The following is a 20,688-nucleotide window of genomic DNA, read 5'->3' as shown; positions in this document are numbered from 1 at the left end:
AAATCAATGCTTTGAGCATTGGTGTGTAGTAGTATGCTGTTTCACTTACCTTAACGGAATTATTAGTTGCTATTGATGTTACTAAAAAAATTCGCTTTTTAGGACCCACATAAACTCATTTTACTCGATTATCAATGTGTAGTTGTTTATTTTCAAAATTAAGATTAAAACATAAAAAAGATGAATGATGCAGATGGTCTTTAAACTGTACTTGTTGCTGTGAAAAGATGCTGTAATTTGTTCTCACACACACCCATCCACACACACCCACACATATCTACACACACACTTGTTCACACTTGCACGCACACTTGCACATGGACACTTGCATGCGCATGCACATACAAACACGCCCACGCACGCACACCTAAAGTTAGGTTTTAGTGTGTATTTTTATCTATTTTACTGACTTTCCATTTTGTATTACTAAGATTTCATCACTTATCAGTTTCTGTCTTCGCTTTTGTTTCAACTATTAGCCAACCTGTCGGAAACCTTTTTTAACTTAATTTCACAGGGATGCCTTAATGATGCTGTTTTTGTATGAAGTGGATTTCTGTTAGCACGTAGTTGTCTGACCTTCTGTTTAAAGGGATCGCAACTCTAACTCTGCTACTGGTTTCAGAAGGAAAATGTTATCGTTTTATTCAAGAGCTTTGCTGAACTAAAAATCGTTGGTCATTTTATTTCTTTCTGGTGGTGTGATAACATTTTCGCCGAATAAGTTTTGGTGCTTTTTTGTTGTACGTAATAAGCACACTGGTTGCCAAATTTGAACCAGCACAAAAATTTTGTTGAGTTTATCTGCTGAGATAACATCTGTATGGAGGACGAAAAAAAACAGTCTATCAGGGTGATTGTATCCTGAGGGCAACCTGTATTGTTTCTTGCTTTTTTAAATGCGTTGGCTATGTTACCTGAAAACTAGTTTACTAATTGACAAAATGTATTAAATGGTAGTCACGCGATGAGGAAAAATATTTTTTAGAGTGATATTATGGTTTTGAGGCAAAACAGACAACAAATTGTGTGAGAGGCAGCAAGATAAAGAAGCGTCCAATGTACCAGTTGATCACACATATATGATTGAGTTGAACTCCTAGGAAACCGTTTGTTGTTTCATGTATATCATACATGCTCTGCTAGCCCTCTTGACTGCATTATAAAATCATTGTCTCTAAGATTTAAAGAGCTCTGAGAAGTCAGATAAAAGTGATTATGATTTTCTCACTATTTACAAAGAAATGACATGCAGCGGGCGGCTTTCCACAGGTTTCAGTTACTGTTTTGTGTACTATAAGTAAGCACTGTTGAGTACAATACCATAAAATTAATTGTTGAAAAACTCACAAAAAATCGTAAAATATGTGGTGATGCAAATGTAAGGAAAAAAATTGCTGCTACTAAAACCAGTCCAAGTTTAGATATAAGCGGTTGCTTTAAAATTTATAAAACAGACTGCTTAAGTTATGAACAATGTACGTAAGACTAAGCTAGCCACAGTCATAAGCTTTATAGTTAATCTGTCACCAAAATCAATAAAGATAAACAGTGAATAACATTATACCAAACGTTATTCTTTTTTTTCACTTTACTTTATAATTGCATATATTTTTCTGTTATTGTTTGTCATATATACTCATGTACAAGCATATTTGAAAGAAACTTTTTAAAAATTTCACTATTATTTGGTCGACTTCAACCGGAGTAATTCTTGTGAAAATGTTGCTGCTAATTCGGATAGAGTATAATACCCAAAAAACCTGTTATTATTCATACAATATACATAGAGTGATATGAAGCCTTGACAAGCACTCATAATCATGGTGCATCGTGTAAGTATATTAAACATAGTTTGCAAAATCACCAGTACCAAATATTTGTGAAAATAGGATATAATGCATTGTAAATGACTCAGTCAAACTGTTTGCTCTCCAAAAGACGAGCAAAGCAATTAAACACACCGACTGTTGAATCACAGAAAATATATATTTAATAAAATATAAAGATATAATAGTGCTGCAACAAAGAACAAGCACATGGACAGTGTATGCCTACAACTCTGCCCTAACAATATCAGACAGTCCATTATATACGTTTTTTCTCTGATTAGGCTCTGCCCCTTCAATATCTTACTCGCAATATGTTTGTCTACTTGGCCTCTGAGCCAGCTCATAAACAAGCGAGTCTTCTGTCATGTGATGGAGCACCAGCTAATAGTTCAACCTTACTGGCTCTGTCCATGGGGCTCTGCCTTCACACTTTACTCCAGTGAAGGCCCTGGAGGTGCCCACTCAGTGGTGGGAAGCTACAGTAGCTGGGAACAGAGCCAGTGATGTCTTGCTCCAAACTAAACTCATTCTGGATGTACTTCAATCTCCACAAATTCTCAGTCTTTTTGTAGGCGCCAGGCCTTTAACAGTTGAATCATCGGCAAGGCCTTCTTTTGCCAATAGTGGCTATTTTCTACTATCTGATGAGGTTTCTTCTCCTAGCGTACATATACGAGGTATATTAGAGGTTATATATACATATATATATAATTTATATATTTGGCTGGTATATACAAGGTTTTATCTGTGTTAGTTTCACGGAAGAGACAAATCAACCTATCAGTCTGGGACTTTCTCAGACTCACATTCGCAGCTCCAGCAGGGTTGTCTTCTGACAAGTTGGTGCGAGTCACATTCTTACCAGTTAGCTGTTGGTTCTAGGCTCAGGGCAGCTAGGCGGGCATAACTGAGTTACAGCAGCCCAAGCTTTAGCTCTGACAAAACCTTCATCGATAGCTCTTCTTTCGGCTCTGTCGGACTCATGACAACTGCCGGATTACAAGGTGTCATATCCAAGTCAGCTGGCCACCACATTTTATGTAAGAACTGATTCTAACTTATCCGTTCAATTAAGTACACTATGTCATAACATTTGGGGTCCCATTGTACTTTCCGGTGCACCATGAGCTGGTTTTACAAAACGTACTGGTATCGGCAGGAGCAAACATGAGTAACAAAATGCTGTAGTACATGATGCTAGTTCCTACAGGCACTTGTTTTTAATTGCTTTTTTCCACTCATTTATAGATTCTGCCACTGACATAATGCTTGGTGAAGACACCTCCTTTTTGGCTCCATTGAGAATTTAGCCACATTTACCATTAGCTTTCTTAGTTTTGGCTGTGTAGGTGTCAGCTATGGAATACGCTTGGTTTCGAATAGGCACAATATTCAAGCCGGCTTTTTCAGCTCAATTCTTTTTACTCTTTCGATCCAGTCAAGCTGCTAAATAATCTTCAAGGGCGTTTTGACCAGTTGGCTGTTTCGAATAGTTTTAAGTGGCATGATGCAAGCACGATTGGTCTAGTCAACAGCCGTAGAGGTGTCGACCAGGTTTTGTCTCAACACCAGCGTCTCTGCAAGTTAAATAATGGCCTGAGGAGACACAGCCAGCAAGAGACTCGTGGACCAACTTAGTTTTACTAGAATATAATTTTCCCATCGTTCCTATCTCCTCAATAATTCCCACATCCAAGCCTCCAGTTGTTTGCAAGGGTAGTGAATGTCTCTTCATTTTGCCATGCCAGCTAAAAAATAGTTTACACTTTTCCCGTGCCTCCTTTTCCTGTCCCTTGCCTATTTAATATTGGGGCCTCTCTTGGGTCTTATGGTAGCAGGTAGTAGTCCGAACTCTTCTTTGAAAGCATCAAAAAGCTTCAGCTTCTTCCCGGCCTGCACATAAAAGTAGTTCTGTAACTCTATGAGCAAATGTGGTTTCTCCAAGCTTTCATGACCTGGAAAGGTCCCAAAAACTTGGTCTGTAGCTTAGAGTCTTCTCGTCTTTTTTCCTTATTTAGCAGAATTACCCAATTTCCTGGTGAATACAGCTGCAGCTCATCTTAGTCTTCCTATTTGATAGCCATCAGCTCATCATGGAAGATTTCGTGGACTTATTCTCAGTTTTTGTTGGCCTGAGCTATCAGCAAAATGATTCCTTGATCTCTAGCTTTATCTAGCTCCAGTTTTCTCTTGAAGCTTTTTTTAAATTTTTACTGCATATTCATGTGCTAGCAAAACTTTCTGTGTAGGTTTGACATCACAGCTGATCCAGAAACTAATGTTTCCGCCTTAGCATTCGCATGTGTTTAGTTTCTTTTTGGGGTGAGTGTGGTATATGTACCCCAGTAAATCTTTGTAAATTAAATAAGCAACAAATTCCTTTACTTATTGACTTCAGTTTATTAGCGGGGGCCTGAACAAACTGCCAGATTTCTAATACATATTGCGTTCCTCTATTTCATTTGCCTGAAAGTTATATGGGGTTTGAAACATCTCCACTCGTGACACACCCATGGCCAATATTAGATGTTTAAGTTAACCCGTCTGTTTGTTTAGACCGGTTTAGGCAAACTCATGTAGCAAAACACCCGTTATCCAGGGTGCCATCTATTATCAGTACAGTGGCTTAAAGAAGAACCAGCACATTTCTATACCAGCTGTAGGGGTTTGTCAGCACAAGGTTCCTTTTATTACCTTTCTGTTTCTAATAGGAAGCCTACTAAATCTACAGCAACATTCTGCCATGGCCGGCCAGCGTAACACTTCTGCCTTTCTTTAGCAGTTGTTTTTCTACCATTCATTGCAGCTTGGCAGACTGAGCAACATCTGACCAACCGCCTTACTATTTTCCTCAGATCTGGCCAGTACCTGATCCTTCAAAGCTGAGTTGTTGTTCTGCCTCCAACATATTGAGCCAAAGCACATGCTTGCCAAATTTTAATTTTATGGACGACCAACAAGAAAACGGCACAACTTCTCAGCTGCTCATTGAAAGATAGTGAGGTTTCCAGCGCTCTGGTCAGGCTATTTTTAAGGGTTTCCTAGATTTTGTACTGTTTCCGATGTTTTCATTTTTACTATTTCAGCTGATCCTGGATGATATCATTGCTATATAAACATGCCAGGTACATTGTGGCCCCTAGTGACAGCTGCTTGGTTGTATTGAAGTTTCACCCAATATGTATCAACAAATTTCTGGTCAAAACAACATTGGCTGGTCTCAAATCAACTTTTTGTGCTGCTATTAAAACAAAAATGGACGGGCCAACTGCTCCCATTTTTATTGCAGCCAGTTGGTCCAACAGACCAACTGTTATGACTGGTGTTATGCAAACTTTATATACAGTTCATCAGGCTTGATGAGTTAGAGTGTTTACTTAGTTGTATAATATATTTGTGTTTCAGAATTTTGCTTCAAACAGGAGAGTATATATGTAGTACACTAGTAACAGAATATGTAATGTACAGGTTGTTTTCTTAGAAACATTAACAATATGGATGATGATAAAGATATCGGGACAACAAGCAGTTGGTGTTAGATCTTTTTAATGTTATGGCGTTTAATCAGAAACAATTTGCCCAAACATAACATACAGTTATTAGAAAAAAGATAGACCACAACTTTTAATTTAAAGTAACAACCAATAAGGAGAAAATAACTCTTAATTTTATTACGCCAACATCTATTTTCCCATGTCAAAAGTTGCTAAAGATATTTTCTATACAAAAATACTTGAATTTTGTGTCAGCGTTATCATAAGTTCTAGAGTTTTATTCTATCACATAGTATCTAAACCTCTGAGGAACTCTTTTGATTCTTGAAGCTCGTTGCAATGGTGTTAACTGATTGCTGATGAGGCTTCAGTTCAAGATTCGGCTGTCAAGCATTAGTGCATTTTCAGTGAATAGAGGGTGTTAGTGATTTCTAGACCAGCTTCTGCAAGATGTTGAGTTTTAAGTCTTGTTAGTATATCAAGTCGGTTTTACTGTATAATGCTGCGACTGTCTTCATTCAATACTGCAAAAGTTCTATCAGTAAGTTTTTCTATCACCTTACCTCTCGCACATTGATTCTTTATCCGACTTATACTGTTGATGAGTACAGAGCTGCCCAGGGATATGCAGTAGATGGGGGTTTATGGCAGATTGATTATAGTTTTTTTAAATTTGCAAGCTTTTTCAATCTTTCTCCAGTAACTTCAGTAAATTTGATGCTTTAGCCTAAGCTTTATATTTGGAAAGTACAGACCAGGTTGACTGTCGGAATAACATTTTCACAGTTGAAGTAAGGTGACATTCCAACTCCGGAATATTACTGCATTCTAAAAAAAACACACAGAGACAATTTGAGTGTTTCAGGTTTCGTTTGTGGAATTCGACAGCCTATTCTGTTTTACCATTTGACTTGGGGTGTCTTGAAAAAGTGTGAGTAAGTTTGAAAACTCATTTGACACACAAACATGTAAACTCAGATACAGCAAACTGTGGTATTTTGCCAGATCAACCTGCGTCTGGGATTCCTAGGCTGGCAAATCTATTTTGCGTATGCAAATTGTTCTATTTTTCAAACTCGAAGTAGTCAGTAAGGCAGTTGAAAACAAACAGATAGTCTCTGGTTTTATGTCTCTGGTTTATGTTGTAACAAATCCATTCCTACTTTACTTCAGATTCTACTGTGATTTTATGATTTTGAGTAGTCAATTGTTGTTGATTTGATTTATCCATGGTAAAGCTGACACACTGTTCTGTATTACTTCTAAAGTCTGCATACATTGATGGTCAATATACACATGACATAGAAGCACGAGTGACAGCATCTCTTTGATTACAAAGTGGTAGATCTTACAGAATCTTTTTTAAACTAATTCATCTAGTACAGCTAACTCACTAAAGGAGGTGGTAGTAAAATTCCTTATTGGCATCCACATATTTGTGAGATGCCAGCCATCCTGTTGTGATGAGTAGATTACCTTTTCGTTATTCTGAATTTTTTTCGTTAGCTGGTTTTATTTGCTGAAACTTTCTTGCATAGACCAGTGCATTTTGTTGATGATAACAGAAGTTGAGGTCAAATATAATTGGTTCTACTTAAAAGACCTTTTTTGAAATTTTAAAGCTACACTCTCTGTCTACCAGACATCTTGATAGCATGTCTGCTGTAACATGTTTGGCTAAAGGTTTGAAAACATACTTAGGATAGATAGCGTTGGCTAAGTAACCGCATGGACCACAGCCTTCAATACACCTTGAGAAGAAAATTGCTGAATATTGTTACTAAAAGTTGGTTACCTGCACAAATAGTTACATCGCGATTGCCAAAGCCATATTGGTCAGATATTTGCAATAACTCAATTTTTTCCTGTAGATCTAGCTCAATGGGGCAAAGGTCTGTCTCGCTATCAGTAAGACTCCTTCCCACAAAGGCTACTTGTTTGTCTTATTGAAAGAGTGCACTTCGTAACCCATCGGTGCTGGAATAGTTCGAACAGTCACTGGCTCATTCAACTTACAATGCTCAGTTGTTTCAACCTGCATAAATATTTTCTTGGAATTTTTTATGAAGAAAATCTATATCCAGCAACCTAAGAAGTTGTCTTAATGGCTCTGATTCTGGCGAAAAAATTGGGAATGAAGTTGGAGAGATAGGTAATTTGGCCGAGAAACTTTAAGACAAATTCAGAATTTTTTGGAGATATCCTGTCCACGATGGCACTTGCATTGCTTGGACCCTACTTTACTCAGTTTTTTATATTAAGGTGATTTGATAAGTAAAAGTAATGTACTTAAAAATTAAAATAATATAGTGATGTTTGCTAACTTTTTCAAGCTGTGTAAGTGTAAGTGTTGGCTTCAGGCTGGAACTTTTTTGATTACATCAAAACTGTAAATTTTTTGAGACTTATTCATAATTGTTGCTTCTCTTGGAATTTGCTTTTTTTGAACAAAGAGGTCTGGTATCATTTTTTTTAGTGAAAGAGTCAGACCAAATTAAATTTATTGGAGAATGAAAGTTCAATATGGTGACTGCTGTTTAAACTAAAACAGTTTTAAAATTTCCTAATAGTTTTGAGGAAGAAAAAACCTCTACTGAGTACAAACCAAGGTCAGGTAGGCCAAAAGAAGAGGCTGCTTCAGCCAATTTAAAGACTTTTGACAAGCCTTCAGAGCAGACGGAATAATAAAAGTTTATGAAACTGCTGAATTATCGAGCAACTTTAAGAGAACAATAAAATCCATTCTTCATGAAAATCTTTGGTACTCAGAGGTGTGGTGCAGTAGGTACCCAAACTGTGCAGTGATGCCAACAAAGCTAAGCAATTGAAACTTTTAGGAAGAAAAAGACTTGGGGCTTGTGGGGAGACTTGAGTGGCACGCTATAAGCCCGAGTGAAAAATGCAGTCAGTGCATTTGAAACACCCATTACCTTTTCTCCGAAAAAAATATAAAAGCACAGACAAAGGTCAAAATGTACTTTTGACTGTGGTTTAGGATGTGACAGGCCTTATAACACTAAGATTTTTTAAGCAGGAAACTACAGAGAACAGTAAAAATTTCTGCCAACTTCTACAGTTACATCAAGTCAAGATGGACATTAAGAACAAAAGAAATGGCATGCAATCTGGTGTTGCCATTTTCTACCAATTCAGTGAAAGGCCAAACACTGCCACTTGAATAATTGAGACTATGAACAGACTATGTTGAAAACTGTTGCACTACCCACCTCTCAGCCCTAGTCGTGCATCTTCTGACTATTATACCTTTGGTGCTCTAAAGCCCTATATTAGAGGCATTCATATGGAGACTCGCTATGAAGTTCCAGAAACAGTGAGCAAATGGTTAAATGGCACTCTACAGAATTTTACGTTGATAAAATAAATGAAAAAGATGGCAAAATTGTGTTGACTTGTCTTGCAACTATATTGAAACAAATTAAATACTTACCTCAATTACAACTTATCTTATAGTGAAATTAACTTCACTGATCAAATCACCTTGTTATAATGTGTTAATATCAATGTAACTCAAGCAATTCAACAAAAACTCACTTTTATTTTAGTTGAGTTTCAGGTTAACTAATTCAGTCTTTTCTGGCATCATTTTTAAGTTTGAGTTGTTTTCTTTTGTGGCTTCCTCAACTGTTATAACTTGTCAGACATCAGGATGCCCTCTGTGACAATTAATACACCTTTAAGACCATCTAGCACATCTGATAGTTTTCTCTGGAGCTCCTCTAAACTAGATGCCAGGACAAATGACCTTTAAAGCACATTTTACTTGCCTAACGACATTTAGAATGTGATGAGGTCATTCAATTCATTTTGTACCACAAAGTAAAAATAATTTCAAGTAATACATCTTCTGGCGTTGACATGGACCAATGATTCCTTTTTAAAGAATTATAAGGATTAACCGGATGCATGGGACTGTCAGCTTACCAGTACGTTTTCTCCTAACCAGTGTGTTGTCTAACTAGGGTGTTGGGTAATCTACTTTGGACGCTATTGCGTTATCTGACAATGAAGTGAACTATTTCTTAGGATCAGAGGTGTCTAACCTTTTTAAAGTGGAAGCAATTATGTGAAGTCAAGCCTAGGCTGGGGACAACACATATCTGCTTCATATACCGCAAATTATTGAATATTCATAATTTTATTTATTGCAAAACATAATTCTATTCATCACGTGTAATTGCCATTCTCCACAGTCAATACATTTATTTTAACTAATTGTTATTACAAAAGCACAAACGCTTCAAAATATTGGTTTCATATACATATACATGTAATTACAAAGCGCATCATATGAAATTTATGTGTAGTGTCCTTGTTGAAAAAGCTATGCATTGCAGTGCTAAGTTTTCACTGGTAATGTTGGGGAGTATACTACTTTCAGTGAGCCACTTGGTACTGCATCTCTTGTACTATCCTGTCTACGTCACGTTTAATGTCTAAAAGGGAAATCCTGAGCTGCTGAGCTATAGATGCTCATAGGTTAGTCCGGTTTTGGTATGCTTTGTGCGACTGAAGAACTGCTCCCATAAGTAGGTAGAGCCGAAGAAGATGACCATTTGCAGAGCATGTTTACATAGAGCTGGATATGTGCCAACTGGAGAGAAATCATGATAAAACTCTATGAGTTCATGGCTAAAATGTGGTTTTTTAAGACTTTCTTTGGCCTGCCAGTCAATGAGTTCCACCTTTATCTCGGCTGTTACACTGCCAGGATTGACAGAAAATAGATAGGCAAATATCTTTATCATTTTTTGTTTCTGCAAACTGCAAAAATCTTCTTGCAAATTCAGCTGATAGATCTGAATCGATATTGAGGTATTGCTCAAAGTGTACCTCAACACATTGGCCTTTCTACTGACGCTCTAATAGATTTTCAAAGTGATCATAATTCTCCTCTTGAAGTTGCTGCTCCTACAGCTCAAGCTTTAATCTGAATGCAGCGATGTATCTCCAGAGTTGAGACATGTCTGTATATTTCTTTATAGCTGGAGGTTCACTACTGACATATGCTCTGTGATATAAGCTAGAAATGCCAAATCAGTGATCTTTGGATTCATCACACTCACGAAACTAGTTTTTCATGAAAATATTAATATCTGGTAGCAGGCTGTAAAGCCTTCACAGTGTTTTAGCTCGGCTGAGCCACCTGACTTTACAGTAATATGTTACATCTATGTATTCACATTCTATCTCCTCAAGCATTATTTTAAATTGTCGATGATTCAATGCTCGTGATCAAATAAAGTTGGCAATAGACACAACCAGACCCATAACATGATCCATCCTCAGGGTTTGCGCTGCTACAGTAAAATTTATTGATGTATGACACAATGGTACACCACAAAAGTACAGAGAAAACACTTATTCAAGTAAAGCTGATCCTATGTATGTACCTTAATCTGTATTTTAGCGTTTATGATTCAAAGAGCGATGGAACACTACCCATGCATTTTTGAGCACGCCACCTTTAGAGCAGGTGCATTGTTTGCCAGCTAGATTGGTGGGACAAAAGCTGTCAGAGTTGGAGCTAGCCCTGCCACATTTGAGGCAGCTTTCAGTAGGCTGCTGCTTCAGCTTATTTTTCTTCTCAATTAGTCTGACTTGCTTCAGGTCACTGTACCTGAGGTAATCTGAGATGTGTTCAGCTGGTCATGTTCCTTTTTCGATTAGGTTATGGCTAGGGCCAGCTGGCTAAAGGAAGGGTGGCATACCGACAGAATGGTTGGTTGGGTTGACCAATGTAGGTATCTATCTGAATAGTTACATGTACATTGGACTGGATAGCCTTCCTGCATTTTCTTCTCTTTGCTAACTTTCCTAGTCATTGAATGCCCTATGATTTTTTCATTAACTCATTTGAGATTTTTGTCCACAACTGACAAGCAAGCCTTGGCAAACCAACCAGAGTGTCGGTTTGCCAAGGCTTTATTGTCAGTTCAAATGTACAAGATGAAAGATATCACAGAAGACAAAAAAGTTGCAGGTGTTCATTTTATTCATGCATTCTCGTGCAAGCTTTATCGTGCAAAAGCATTAGAGTTGGTCAATTGTTCACTTTTTTGCTAAAATATTTTATCGCCTATTCATGTTCTTTTAGAGTGTGTGTCACTTTTAAGTTTTTATCATTAAACATAGTCATTTAGCTCTTTATCAGAATTTGTTGTTGAATTAGACATACTGTAGTTTTAGTTTGTAAGATAGATCGTTTGAATATATCGATCTAAGTTTCAGAATAGTTCTTCCTGGCTAATAAGATATCACAAAACTGCGCAAAATCTAGCAGAAAGCATACCAACTGTAAAAAGAAAGGAGGACATAATCTATGCTGAATGTCGACATCTAAATTATATTTTCAATTGAGGTGACAAATTAGGTGGTATACTTGGGGTACCTGAGACTTAGAAAACTATTTGCATTTTCTGGATTTGCAGGCAGGCGACTTCTAGATTATTCGGTCAAACTGTACTTTAATAAATAATCAACACTGCATAAATCCAAGAAAAAATTATTTATTTTCATATTGTGTCTTTGGTATGTATCATTATACATTAACTACTTCTAGACTTTGTGTAGTAGTAATCACAAGAGTATCAAGAGTACATGTAATTATAAGATTATCATTTAACCCTTGATTAAACAAAAAACGTTAACGTTAAAATGTAATAACTTTGGTTCCATACTATGTTGCTGATATCTTCACTCTGAAAAACGAGTTATACAATCGGATAGAGAGGTTAAGAAAAAATTATATTATTAAAAGTTCACTGCCAGTATTAGTTAACCCATAAACTCAGTGTACAAGATTTATGCTACTTAGAGCAAACGACACAGGCCAGTTCTGCATCCTGAATATAAGGTGGGCAGTATCCAAGGTGGAGACAGCTTCCTTGAACAAAATAGAACAATGCACCATTCGTATTGGCATGTAATCCAGTTAATGCTTCTGGTTCTTTGTCCATACATACATAGTTGTACGCTCTTTTGTGACTGTGATGCCCTGACATCAGATATCCTTCGTACTCCTAAACCAAAATGAGCTCAGTTTTTAAATTTAACCATTAGTCGCGTTTCTAAATTTACATGCCTAACTACATGCGTTTATATGTCTTAATGTGAATTTCAGTCTATATTCTTTCTCGTCTTCATCTATCATTCAATTGGAGGTTATCTATTTACTGCATATTTGTATAAACAATTGAGAATATAATTTCCTTTTTATCATGGTACTATAAGAATAATAGCATAAAATAGGTAATAAAAACCTATTTTGCATCAAGCAGGAGACCTGAGAAGTTTTGCTGTAAAACTACATTATAGTGATATTCTATATTGTGTATAAAGCTAACAACTTAATGACTTTCTTGTTAAAGTGCCTGTTTCGGCTTATATGCCATCTATTTTATAAATCTTTGTTTTGAAACTGTATTTTTCAGTATCCGCCTATATGTAAAATAAGCTTCAGTGGGAGGATATATGATACTTCACCTTATTCCAAGACGATGGACAAGTTCTTTTTGCAGGAATCATAATAGATGTAGATCTGCGAGAAAGGTAGCATCTGGAACAGGGTACATTCTGGTCATGCATACGACTAGGAAATATATTAGAGCCGGTCTGGTACTCTGCTCCATAAATGTAGTTACCCTGGTCACCTGCTAGATATGAGTTATACTCTGGCTCTGAAGGAAGACATGTATAAACGGATGAACCTCCTTCTTGATCATGACTTTGCCCTGCTGCTAGTCCTGTAGCATACACCAATGAATCATAAATTCTAGTAGAGAGCCATATCATTCAGCATTTGAAGAGCTCATTACACAAACAATACATGCTAAAAATATACAAAATTGTAATAATAGACATGAATGGCAAGTCACCTTCTCTGCTTGAAAAAGTTAACTGCAAGAAACTGGACGGAAGTGGAGGTTTTCTGTAACCAACCTGTGTAGAGGAGCTCTGAAGAGTTACCACATGATTTCCTTCCTCATCTAATGTACGAACTTCCTCCTCCAGAAGCTGCTTGCATGTCAGCTACAAAATAATCAAGTTCCACAGTACAAACTTTCTACTTTTTATAAAAGTAAGGTGTAGTTTTCCATTTTTTATTATTTCAGTATTAGGTCTCCTACATGTACTTTGTCGGTTTGTACCCAGATGTTTTGTACAAAATGAGAGTACAGAAATTATAGTTATTTTATCATAGATCGCCTATTACATGTACCATAAACAAACTTCCTGTTGCTTTTAGAATAATAGTTTTATTAAAATCAAACTGATGCCAAATCTTCAAAGTGTTATGCAATGTTTTACAGTGTGCTGCAAAAGAGAGACTCAACTAACCGGCTGAATGGGGTTTATTTCTCTTGTCATGTATTTGCAGTTGCTCTTCAATTTCTTCCAACTTACTGTTGTTGCTTTGAAGGAGACTCAGCAATCCATGAGCAATTGTTTGGTTAAACTCTTGTAAGAGTTCTTCTGAAAACAGCATTGGTGTTGCTTATCTTGGAAACAGTATAAAGCTTTGTGGTTCAATACTCATTTTGCTGTGTAATTACTTTACTCCAAACAGATATGAGCCGTTTTTTTCATTTTCATCCGATCTTTCACAATGATGCTCTACTTGATAAATATTAAAAACATATCGTAATCAGAGTGCCTGTCAGATGGTAGCGCTACAGCAGACTTGGTCTGGTGTGCCAATTTCCAATCCTTACCACACAGTTATATTCACAATGGTCCACAAGCATTGACAACAACTTTTATGTTAGTTACACAGTTCTTTCATTATTAAATAAAGGTTCAGATTTGACAAAATAATCTGAATATCACTTTAACATAAGTCCATTCTGAAGCTGTTGTTGAATATATAATTATCAATTTATCATATAAATATAGATTATGCTATTTATTACCAAACAAATTTCCTACACTCCACATTAAACGAAGATTCAACATAAAAATAAAAGATAAAGAACAGAAAATAGAAACATATGAAGGAATCATATGGGGCTGAAAAATTAAAATATTTTATTTGAAGTTGAATACTGTTAAAATATACTGGGATGATAACTCACTCTACCAGTATTTGTAAAGCGGGAATTGAAATTAAATATGAAAGCTTTCATTCATCTTTCACAAAAATTTGTGTTTTTTAATGTCGCGATCAAATTTTATTAACTAAAGTTTTTCACTAGTTGTCTGCAAAAAGTTGATGTCATACTTTATGGATTGCCTATCTGGAAGACTTTTTATGGTAAAACTACGGAGTTAATAGGAAGCCTATTCATAACACTAAAATAACTCACTTTATTAAACTCCTGGACAGCAGTTCTATCATATGTTAAGCAAAAATGATTGTTGATACATAAAAATACACATAAAAATTCTGGCACTGTAATAATAATGTTTTGAACTACGTATAAAAGTTAAATCTATTGATTGAAATTTACAACAATAAAACAAACTATTGCTCTCAATACATAAAATGTATTCTTTGTAACTTTTATGTAGATTATTTTCTAGAAAACCTTAATTTGTATTTGTTTATTGACTCATCAACTTTGTTTAAATGTAGAATGGCAAAACTAATATAGCTTTTTGGTTCAGTATATTTTATATAAATTATTACATTAGTTATCTTTCACAAAAATTTATCTTTGACAAATCTTTTTACATAAATTATAACATAGCACCTGGTAATTAATCTTTTTAGCTTGTTTGATTCATTTCTAGGAAACTTTCATTTGCATTAGTTTATTGATTGAACAATAAAAGGTATAAATGGAATTCTCGCGGAGTTAGTGAAAGCTCATTCGCATGAGCTATCAAATTATTTGGCTTACCTATTCAACACGAGCATAAAATAATGTGTTTTCCGACAAAAAATGAAATGTGCTAAAGATTTACCCATATTTAAAAACGGAGGCAATAAGCTGTTATCTAATAACTATAGACCTGTTTCTATTCTGTAAGTCTTTCACAAGTTTTTCAGCATCTCAATAACCAACGAATGCATAATTACGCTATTAAAGAAATAAATGTTAAAAAAACTCAAATTGGATTTCAGAAAGGGAAATGAACTCACAAAGCATTAATAGAGTTTACAATTGGTGCTCTTGCTGCTTTAAACAACATTCTTTTTGTTTCAGTTGTGCTCATTGACTTCTCAAAGTCTTTTGATATGATAGATCTCTCTACTTTAAATAATAAGCTTGAGCAAATATATTTTTCTTATCCAAGTTTAGAATTAATTCAAATCTATCTTTCAAATCGTTTTCAAATTGTTATAACAACACAGAAAGTATCCCAACCTCTATTAATAAATTGTGGAGTACCACAAGGATCCATCCTTGAATCAATATGATTTTTGTTATATATAATTGATCATGTAAAGAGTTATGATAAATTTAAAACTATGTTGTTTGCCGATAATACAAAGTTATTTTTTACCGCTAAAATCTTGAATAAAGATAGAGCAATAATTAACCAAGAATTTAATTTGATAAAAAATTAGTATGACCAAAACAAACTAACATTGAATGCTGATAAGAAGAAAATTAATAGTTATTCATAATTCGATTTAAAGAAAAACCTTTTGAACTGGACGAATCATAAAAATGACGGATAGTATAAAATGTTTGCCGTTACAATGGATAATGCCCTAAATTGGTCACGACACATGGAACTGTTGATAAAACAAATACGACAAAGTTCAGGGCTAATTTACCAGGTCTCATTGATTTTTACAGAAATGCCTCTTTTACTTTTTTACAATATACAATATATATATAATATATATAATACTCTAACTAATAATAAATTAGTCTATTGCTTAGAATCATGGCGAAACTCTCTGATGAGCTACTTAAACAAAATTTTGGTCATCTAGAATGTATTGCTTAGAATAACATATCATGAAAAATCTTATTTTCCATCAACTCATTTGTTAAAAAAATCTCGTGTTCTGCCTACACAGCAACTATATTAACTAAGAATATGTATTTTAGCTTTCACACAATTTAAATATCAACTAGTTTGTCAACATATTACAACACTCATCGTTCCTTATTTGATTTATTATTTCCACCCTCCTCTTCTACTGGTTGCCATAGACGGGTTGCCTATTGTGCGTCATAGCAAGGAGTTCCTTGCCAAATCACTTATGGAAATTGGTAGCCATGACAATTTTAGGTCTGCTTTGAAGCGGTACTTGCTGGACTCTCTGGAATAGATTTGTTCTGACATGATATAGTTTGCTTAGACAAACGCGTTTTCTTTATTAACGATTTCATCTGTAAACGCAGCCTTTTCGCCTCGAATTGCCCTGCTACTGTGCTTATCATCCCTCATTGCAACTTAATTTTTCTATAATTTTTTGTGTTATCCTGCGACCGAAAAAGAGCGAAGCAATTGAATGGGAGATTTATAATAAATGCAAATGTGCACACAAATCCCGAGAAATTATTCGTTAACGGCCGTCACCAAACCCTTGCAACGAAATCCTATCAACAAATTTAACTATTTTTCATTAAAGTCGTTTTAAGTATACTAATGATACAAAACGGACTTAAACCTTTTCAAATATGTTACCAAGCCTTTGAAAGGTTGCCGCAAATTCCTAAAACTAACCCATATGATCAGATTATACATAAATAGACAGATTATTTCTGCCAAAAATGCCACAAAATGCTTTAACAGCTTGGTTTAATAAAAGTTAAAGCCGGAAATTGAAACGCCGAGCGACAGAGAATAGAACGATAAAGTTGTGCACATTTCGCGAAAAAATAACGTGCACATTTCATAGCATTGTCGAAGTTTTCTAGTACTAAAATCGTTTCATTTTTGCCGATTTCCAAGTAAATGACATTTTAGACTTATGAGTACTTTGGTATTCTAACTGATGCACAACGCAGTGTAAGTAAAGGAAATGACGATGATATTTTTTTCTAACGATTTTTATGAGATTTTGAGATTATGAGAATAAAAAAACTATGACGTTTTTAAATGTAAACAAAATTGTGTATTGGTTTTATATTATTACTATATTAATAATTTTGGTTTTTCTAATAATATCAGTGCATTTTACTTCTAATATTGGCCAATATTGCATTTCTCCTATTGCAGGGGGAGAGATATAAACATATAATATTTTCCTTTCATTATTGCTATTTGTTGTATATAATAACACCCACACCCAGTACATTACAGCTACCATTGCAGTTATCATATTGCACTGCAGTGCTATTTGACTGCTTATATTGCATTTCTCAACTATCAGTACCCTTTCTTTTTTCCAATATCTTTTTGGTCGTGGGCTGTATGACAGTGGAATTTCTAGTTTATTTAATGTAAATAAAGCAAACAAACTGCCAAATATTACAGTGTAAAAATGAGCGTTATTTAAAACAACAGATAAATCTGATGAGAAGAAGAATCTTCATATGAGATTACTTTTATATAATATTTGTTATACACTCTATCTTACGGATAATCTACAACAAGTAAGCAATTCAAAGCAGATAGTTTTGGAAAATAGTGCTAATGGTTTTACAAATTTGAAAAAGTTTTTTGAGACATGTTATTATTTTTGCTAAATTAAATTATTTTAATTTTTACCGGAGGACATTATCAACAGATTTGTAAAGTTCTTGCAATTATCACACCAGTTCAAATAAGTTGATATTTAATGCTAGGCAATGCAAGATAAACAAATATTTTATATTTCCCCCACATTATTATCCGAGCTATCTTTAAAGATGTGGTTGCGTCAAATTTGAGTTGATTTTAAAAGAAAGTATTTATTTTGTTTATCAGTTGATATGTCGTTTGTTGTGTTAGGTGATCTCATTGTCAAGATATTTGAAGGTTAAAATCGAAAAACTGATCGGGGTGAAAACACTCGGGCTAAAAAACCTGCCCAGACTGGCCAAAAATGATGTCTCCATCTCTCGTATTCACATTGGCTAATGCAATAAAAGTCTAGTCTCACGAGGCTCTATTGGCATATATTTGATTTTTTATTTGCTTATGTTGCCTAGAATAAAATTTTTAATTCAGCAACGATACATTATTATGAATGTTTCTGATGCCTCAAATAATGGAAATTGAAAACTTTCCATATTAACTTGTCAACTATATGCCAACTATAAATGTTGTGTGAACATTTGAGTACCGACTGCCAATTCTACCGTTCTACGGTATTCAGCAGTTCTCAGTTGCTAGACGGACACCAGAAACTAGCTACTAAATGTAATTGGCACGCTTCTATCATTGAAAAAAAGATATTCCAATGTGTGGCGAAACCAACTACATGTACATCCCAAAAAGTCATGTATAGTCAACGTATCTAGTCATTATTAGCATCAATATGTAGAAAATTTTACTGGTCACATTTGATTGGTTAATTCAAGTACAAAACAAACGATTTTATGTGTTGAACGCAATAGTGAACTCAAAAAACCGTCAAGTTTGTTGCAATCAGTTAACCCACCGATTCAGGAAAAGGGTTAATAAACCCTTCTTGCACCCGGTTGGCGGTTTGTGGACTAAGCTGTTTCACTTAGTAAGGAGGAGCATCAAGTTATTAAACATAATATTTGGTTTGTTGGAATTGAGTCGAGCTATTCAAAAGTACCTGTCAATACAGCTCTGATTACACCTCATAAATCCATCTATCAGAGAAGATTTCAGCTTAGATGATTACAGGGCTATAATGTTTTCAATATGTTTTGCAAATCATGTTTTGCATTGTCTTCAACAACATTATTTTGTTATGTAATTTTTAAAAGTTAAAAACATTTCATCGGAGCACAAAGTTGTTATTGAAAACATTTATCCAAGTTTTGGCCATTCACATAGTTTTAGTTCATATAATATGACAAATTAATCTATTGCAGCAAACTCAAACAAAACATATTATGGTTTGTGCAGCACACATTCGTGTCTCTTCCTCTCCATTTATGGCAGTTTTTAAACCGATTCGACTGTTCCATTAGTGAACCTGTAAACATAAACATCCTGCAACACTAAAATGAATAAATGTTAAACAAAAGCATAAATACACCAAGCCAACAATTTGTAGCTGTGTTTCTGAGAGTTAAAGATGAGCATTGATCAATCGATTCTCCTCACTTTTAACAAGAGAGAAATGAACATGAATTCTCATCATGAATCTAATTTGCTAGCTAAAAATTCTAAATAAAATTTTATAGCTAGGTGAAACGATTAAAAGATTTGCAACAATGATTCGTGGTAGCAAAAAGTTATATAATTTTGCTTATTAATAGATGTATTCATGAGTACTAAAATTATTACCGTTACTTTAGAATATAAGTATAGGATACTCAAAGTTAAAGATAAAATTACTTTTATTCTCCCATCTTCCTCTGCAGCATAACGCTGCTGACGCCTGTCAGCTTTAGTCATAACCTTTCTGCCCCAATCTTTGATCATCTGCCGCTAAGAAAAATCTGAGTCACTTTCGCTGAACTGAGTATTGTTACAATTCTGTTGTTCGTCAATAAAACTTGTTGGTGCAGTATTTCAGTACATTCACGACATCAATTAATTCATGTTTAATGTAAAATAATTATGCCAATGCATGTAGCTACTAGAATCTACTAGTAGTCGTTGCGCGTAACTAACTAGTAATAGAGTAATCTCCCTAACAACGAGAATCTCTGACACTACAGACAACTCGTTTTACGAGCGATAGCATTTAATATGACTTACATTAAAATTTAGAAGTGATGATTGGCTGAAAAAGAGATAATATATTTATAGTTTGTGGACTCTTTTCACATGTATCACTCATTACGACACGAATGAAGCACCCGCCGGAATCTGAGCTTTTCAAAAGATGGCTTCATTCAAATGCGTATATCTCTGAACTGGGTTAGTCTACAAAGTCAAAAATTACATCAGATTCTAGCTGATGTTTTAGCCTTTTATTGGTCTTAATTTCATTAAATCGACCTTTAAAATGGAGGTAGACTGACGTTACCGCGTCGGTCTACCAATGTGAATGTCACAAATTGTAGTATCGTCAAAAGTTATTTTGATCTTAACCTTATCCCGGGCTACAGAGAGACAATGAACTGGTAGACGCTGTCATTTTTATAATAAAAATCTTGTTTTGCTTTCTTGTAGATGCATACAATATATTTTATTAGTTTTACTTTCTAGAATAGACTCTGCTGTTTAGAAGCAAATGGCAAATCTTTGTAAATGTAATTTGAAGGTGTGCGCTCCCTATCAACTTATTGTAAAAGTACCTCAACCATGGTCTATAAAACCAGTGAAGTTAATGAGAAAAGTTTTTACTGCAAACCAATAATACTGCAGTT

General features: G+C 35.0%; 1 protein-coding gene across 1 annotated transcript; it reads right to left on the bottom strand.

The window, feature by feature from the left end:
• Positions 1-12,153: 12,153 nt before the first annotated feature.
• LOC137390441 (uncharacterized) lies at positions 12,154-19,795 on the bottom strand. Its single transcript, XM_068076774.1, has 4 exons — positions 19,709-19,795; positions 13,222-13,375; positions 12,830-13,089; positions 12,154-12,366 (listed from the first exon to the last, which is right to left on the bottom strand). The coding sequence occupies exons 1-4, from the start codon at positions 19,793-19,795 to the stop codon at positions 12,154-12,156; spliced, it is 714 nt and encodes a 237-aa protein (XP_067932875.1).
• Positions 19,796-20,688: the final 893 nt, after the last annotated feature.

This window comes from Watersipora subatra, chromosome 3 (assembly GCF_963576615.1).
Source record: "Watersipora subatra chromosome 3, tzWatSuba1.1, whole genome shotgun sequence".
Classification (NCBI taxonomy): Eukaryota; Metazoa; Bryozoa; class Gymnolaemata; order Cheilostomatida; family Watersiporidae; genus Watersipora; species Watersipora subatra.
The sequence above is the reverse complement of the archived record's forward strand: the minus strand, read 5'-3'. Positions and strand labels throughout refer to the sequence as shown.

Bases quoted from the DNA above. Each gene is read 5' to 3' on its own strand.
- LOC137390441 (XM_068076774.1), bottom strand. From the start codon at position 19,795: ATGATCAAAGATTGGGGCAGAAAGGTTATGACTAAAGCTGACAGGCGT. The intron at 13,090-13,221 runs GTGACTTGCCAT...TGTATGCTACAG, and splicing joins AACTTTTTCAAGCAGAGAAG to GACTAGCAGCAGGGCAAAGT. The intron at 12,367-12,829 runs GTGAAGTATCAT...ATTTTGGTTTAG, and splicing joins GTCCATCGTCTTGGAATAAG to GAGTACGAAGGATATCTGAT.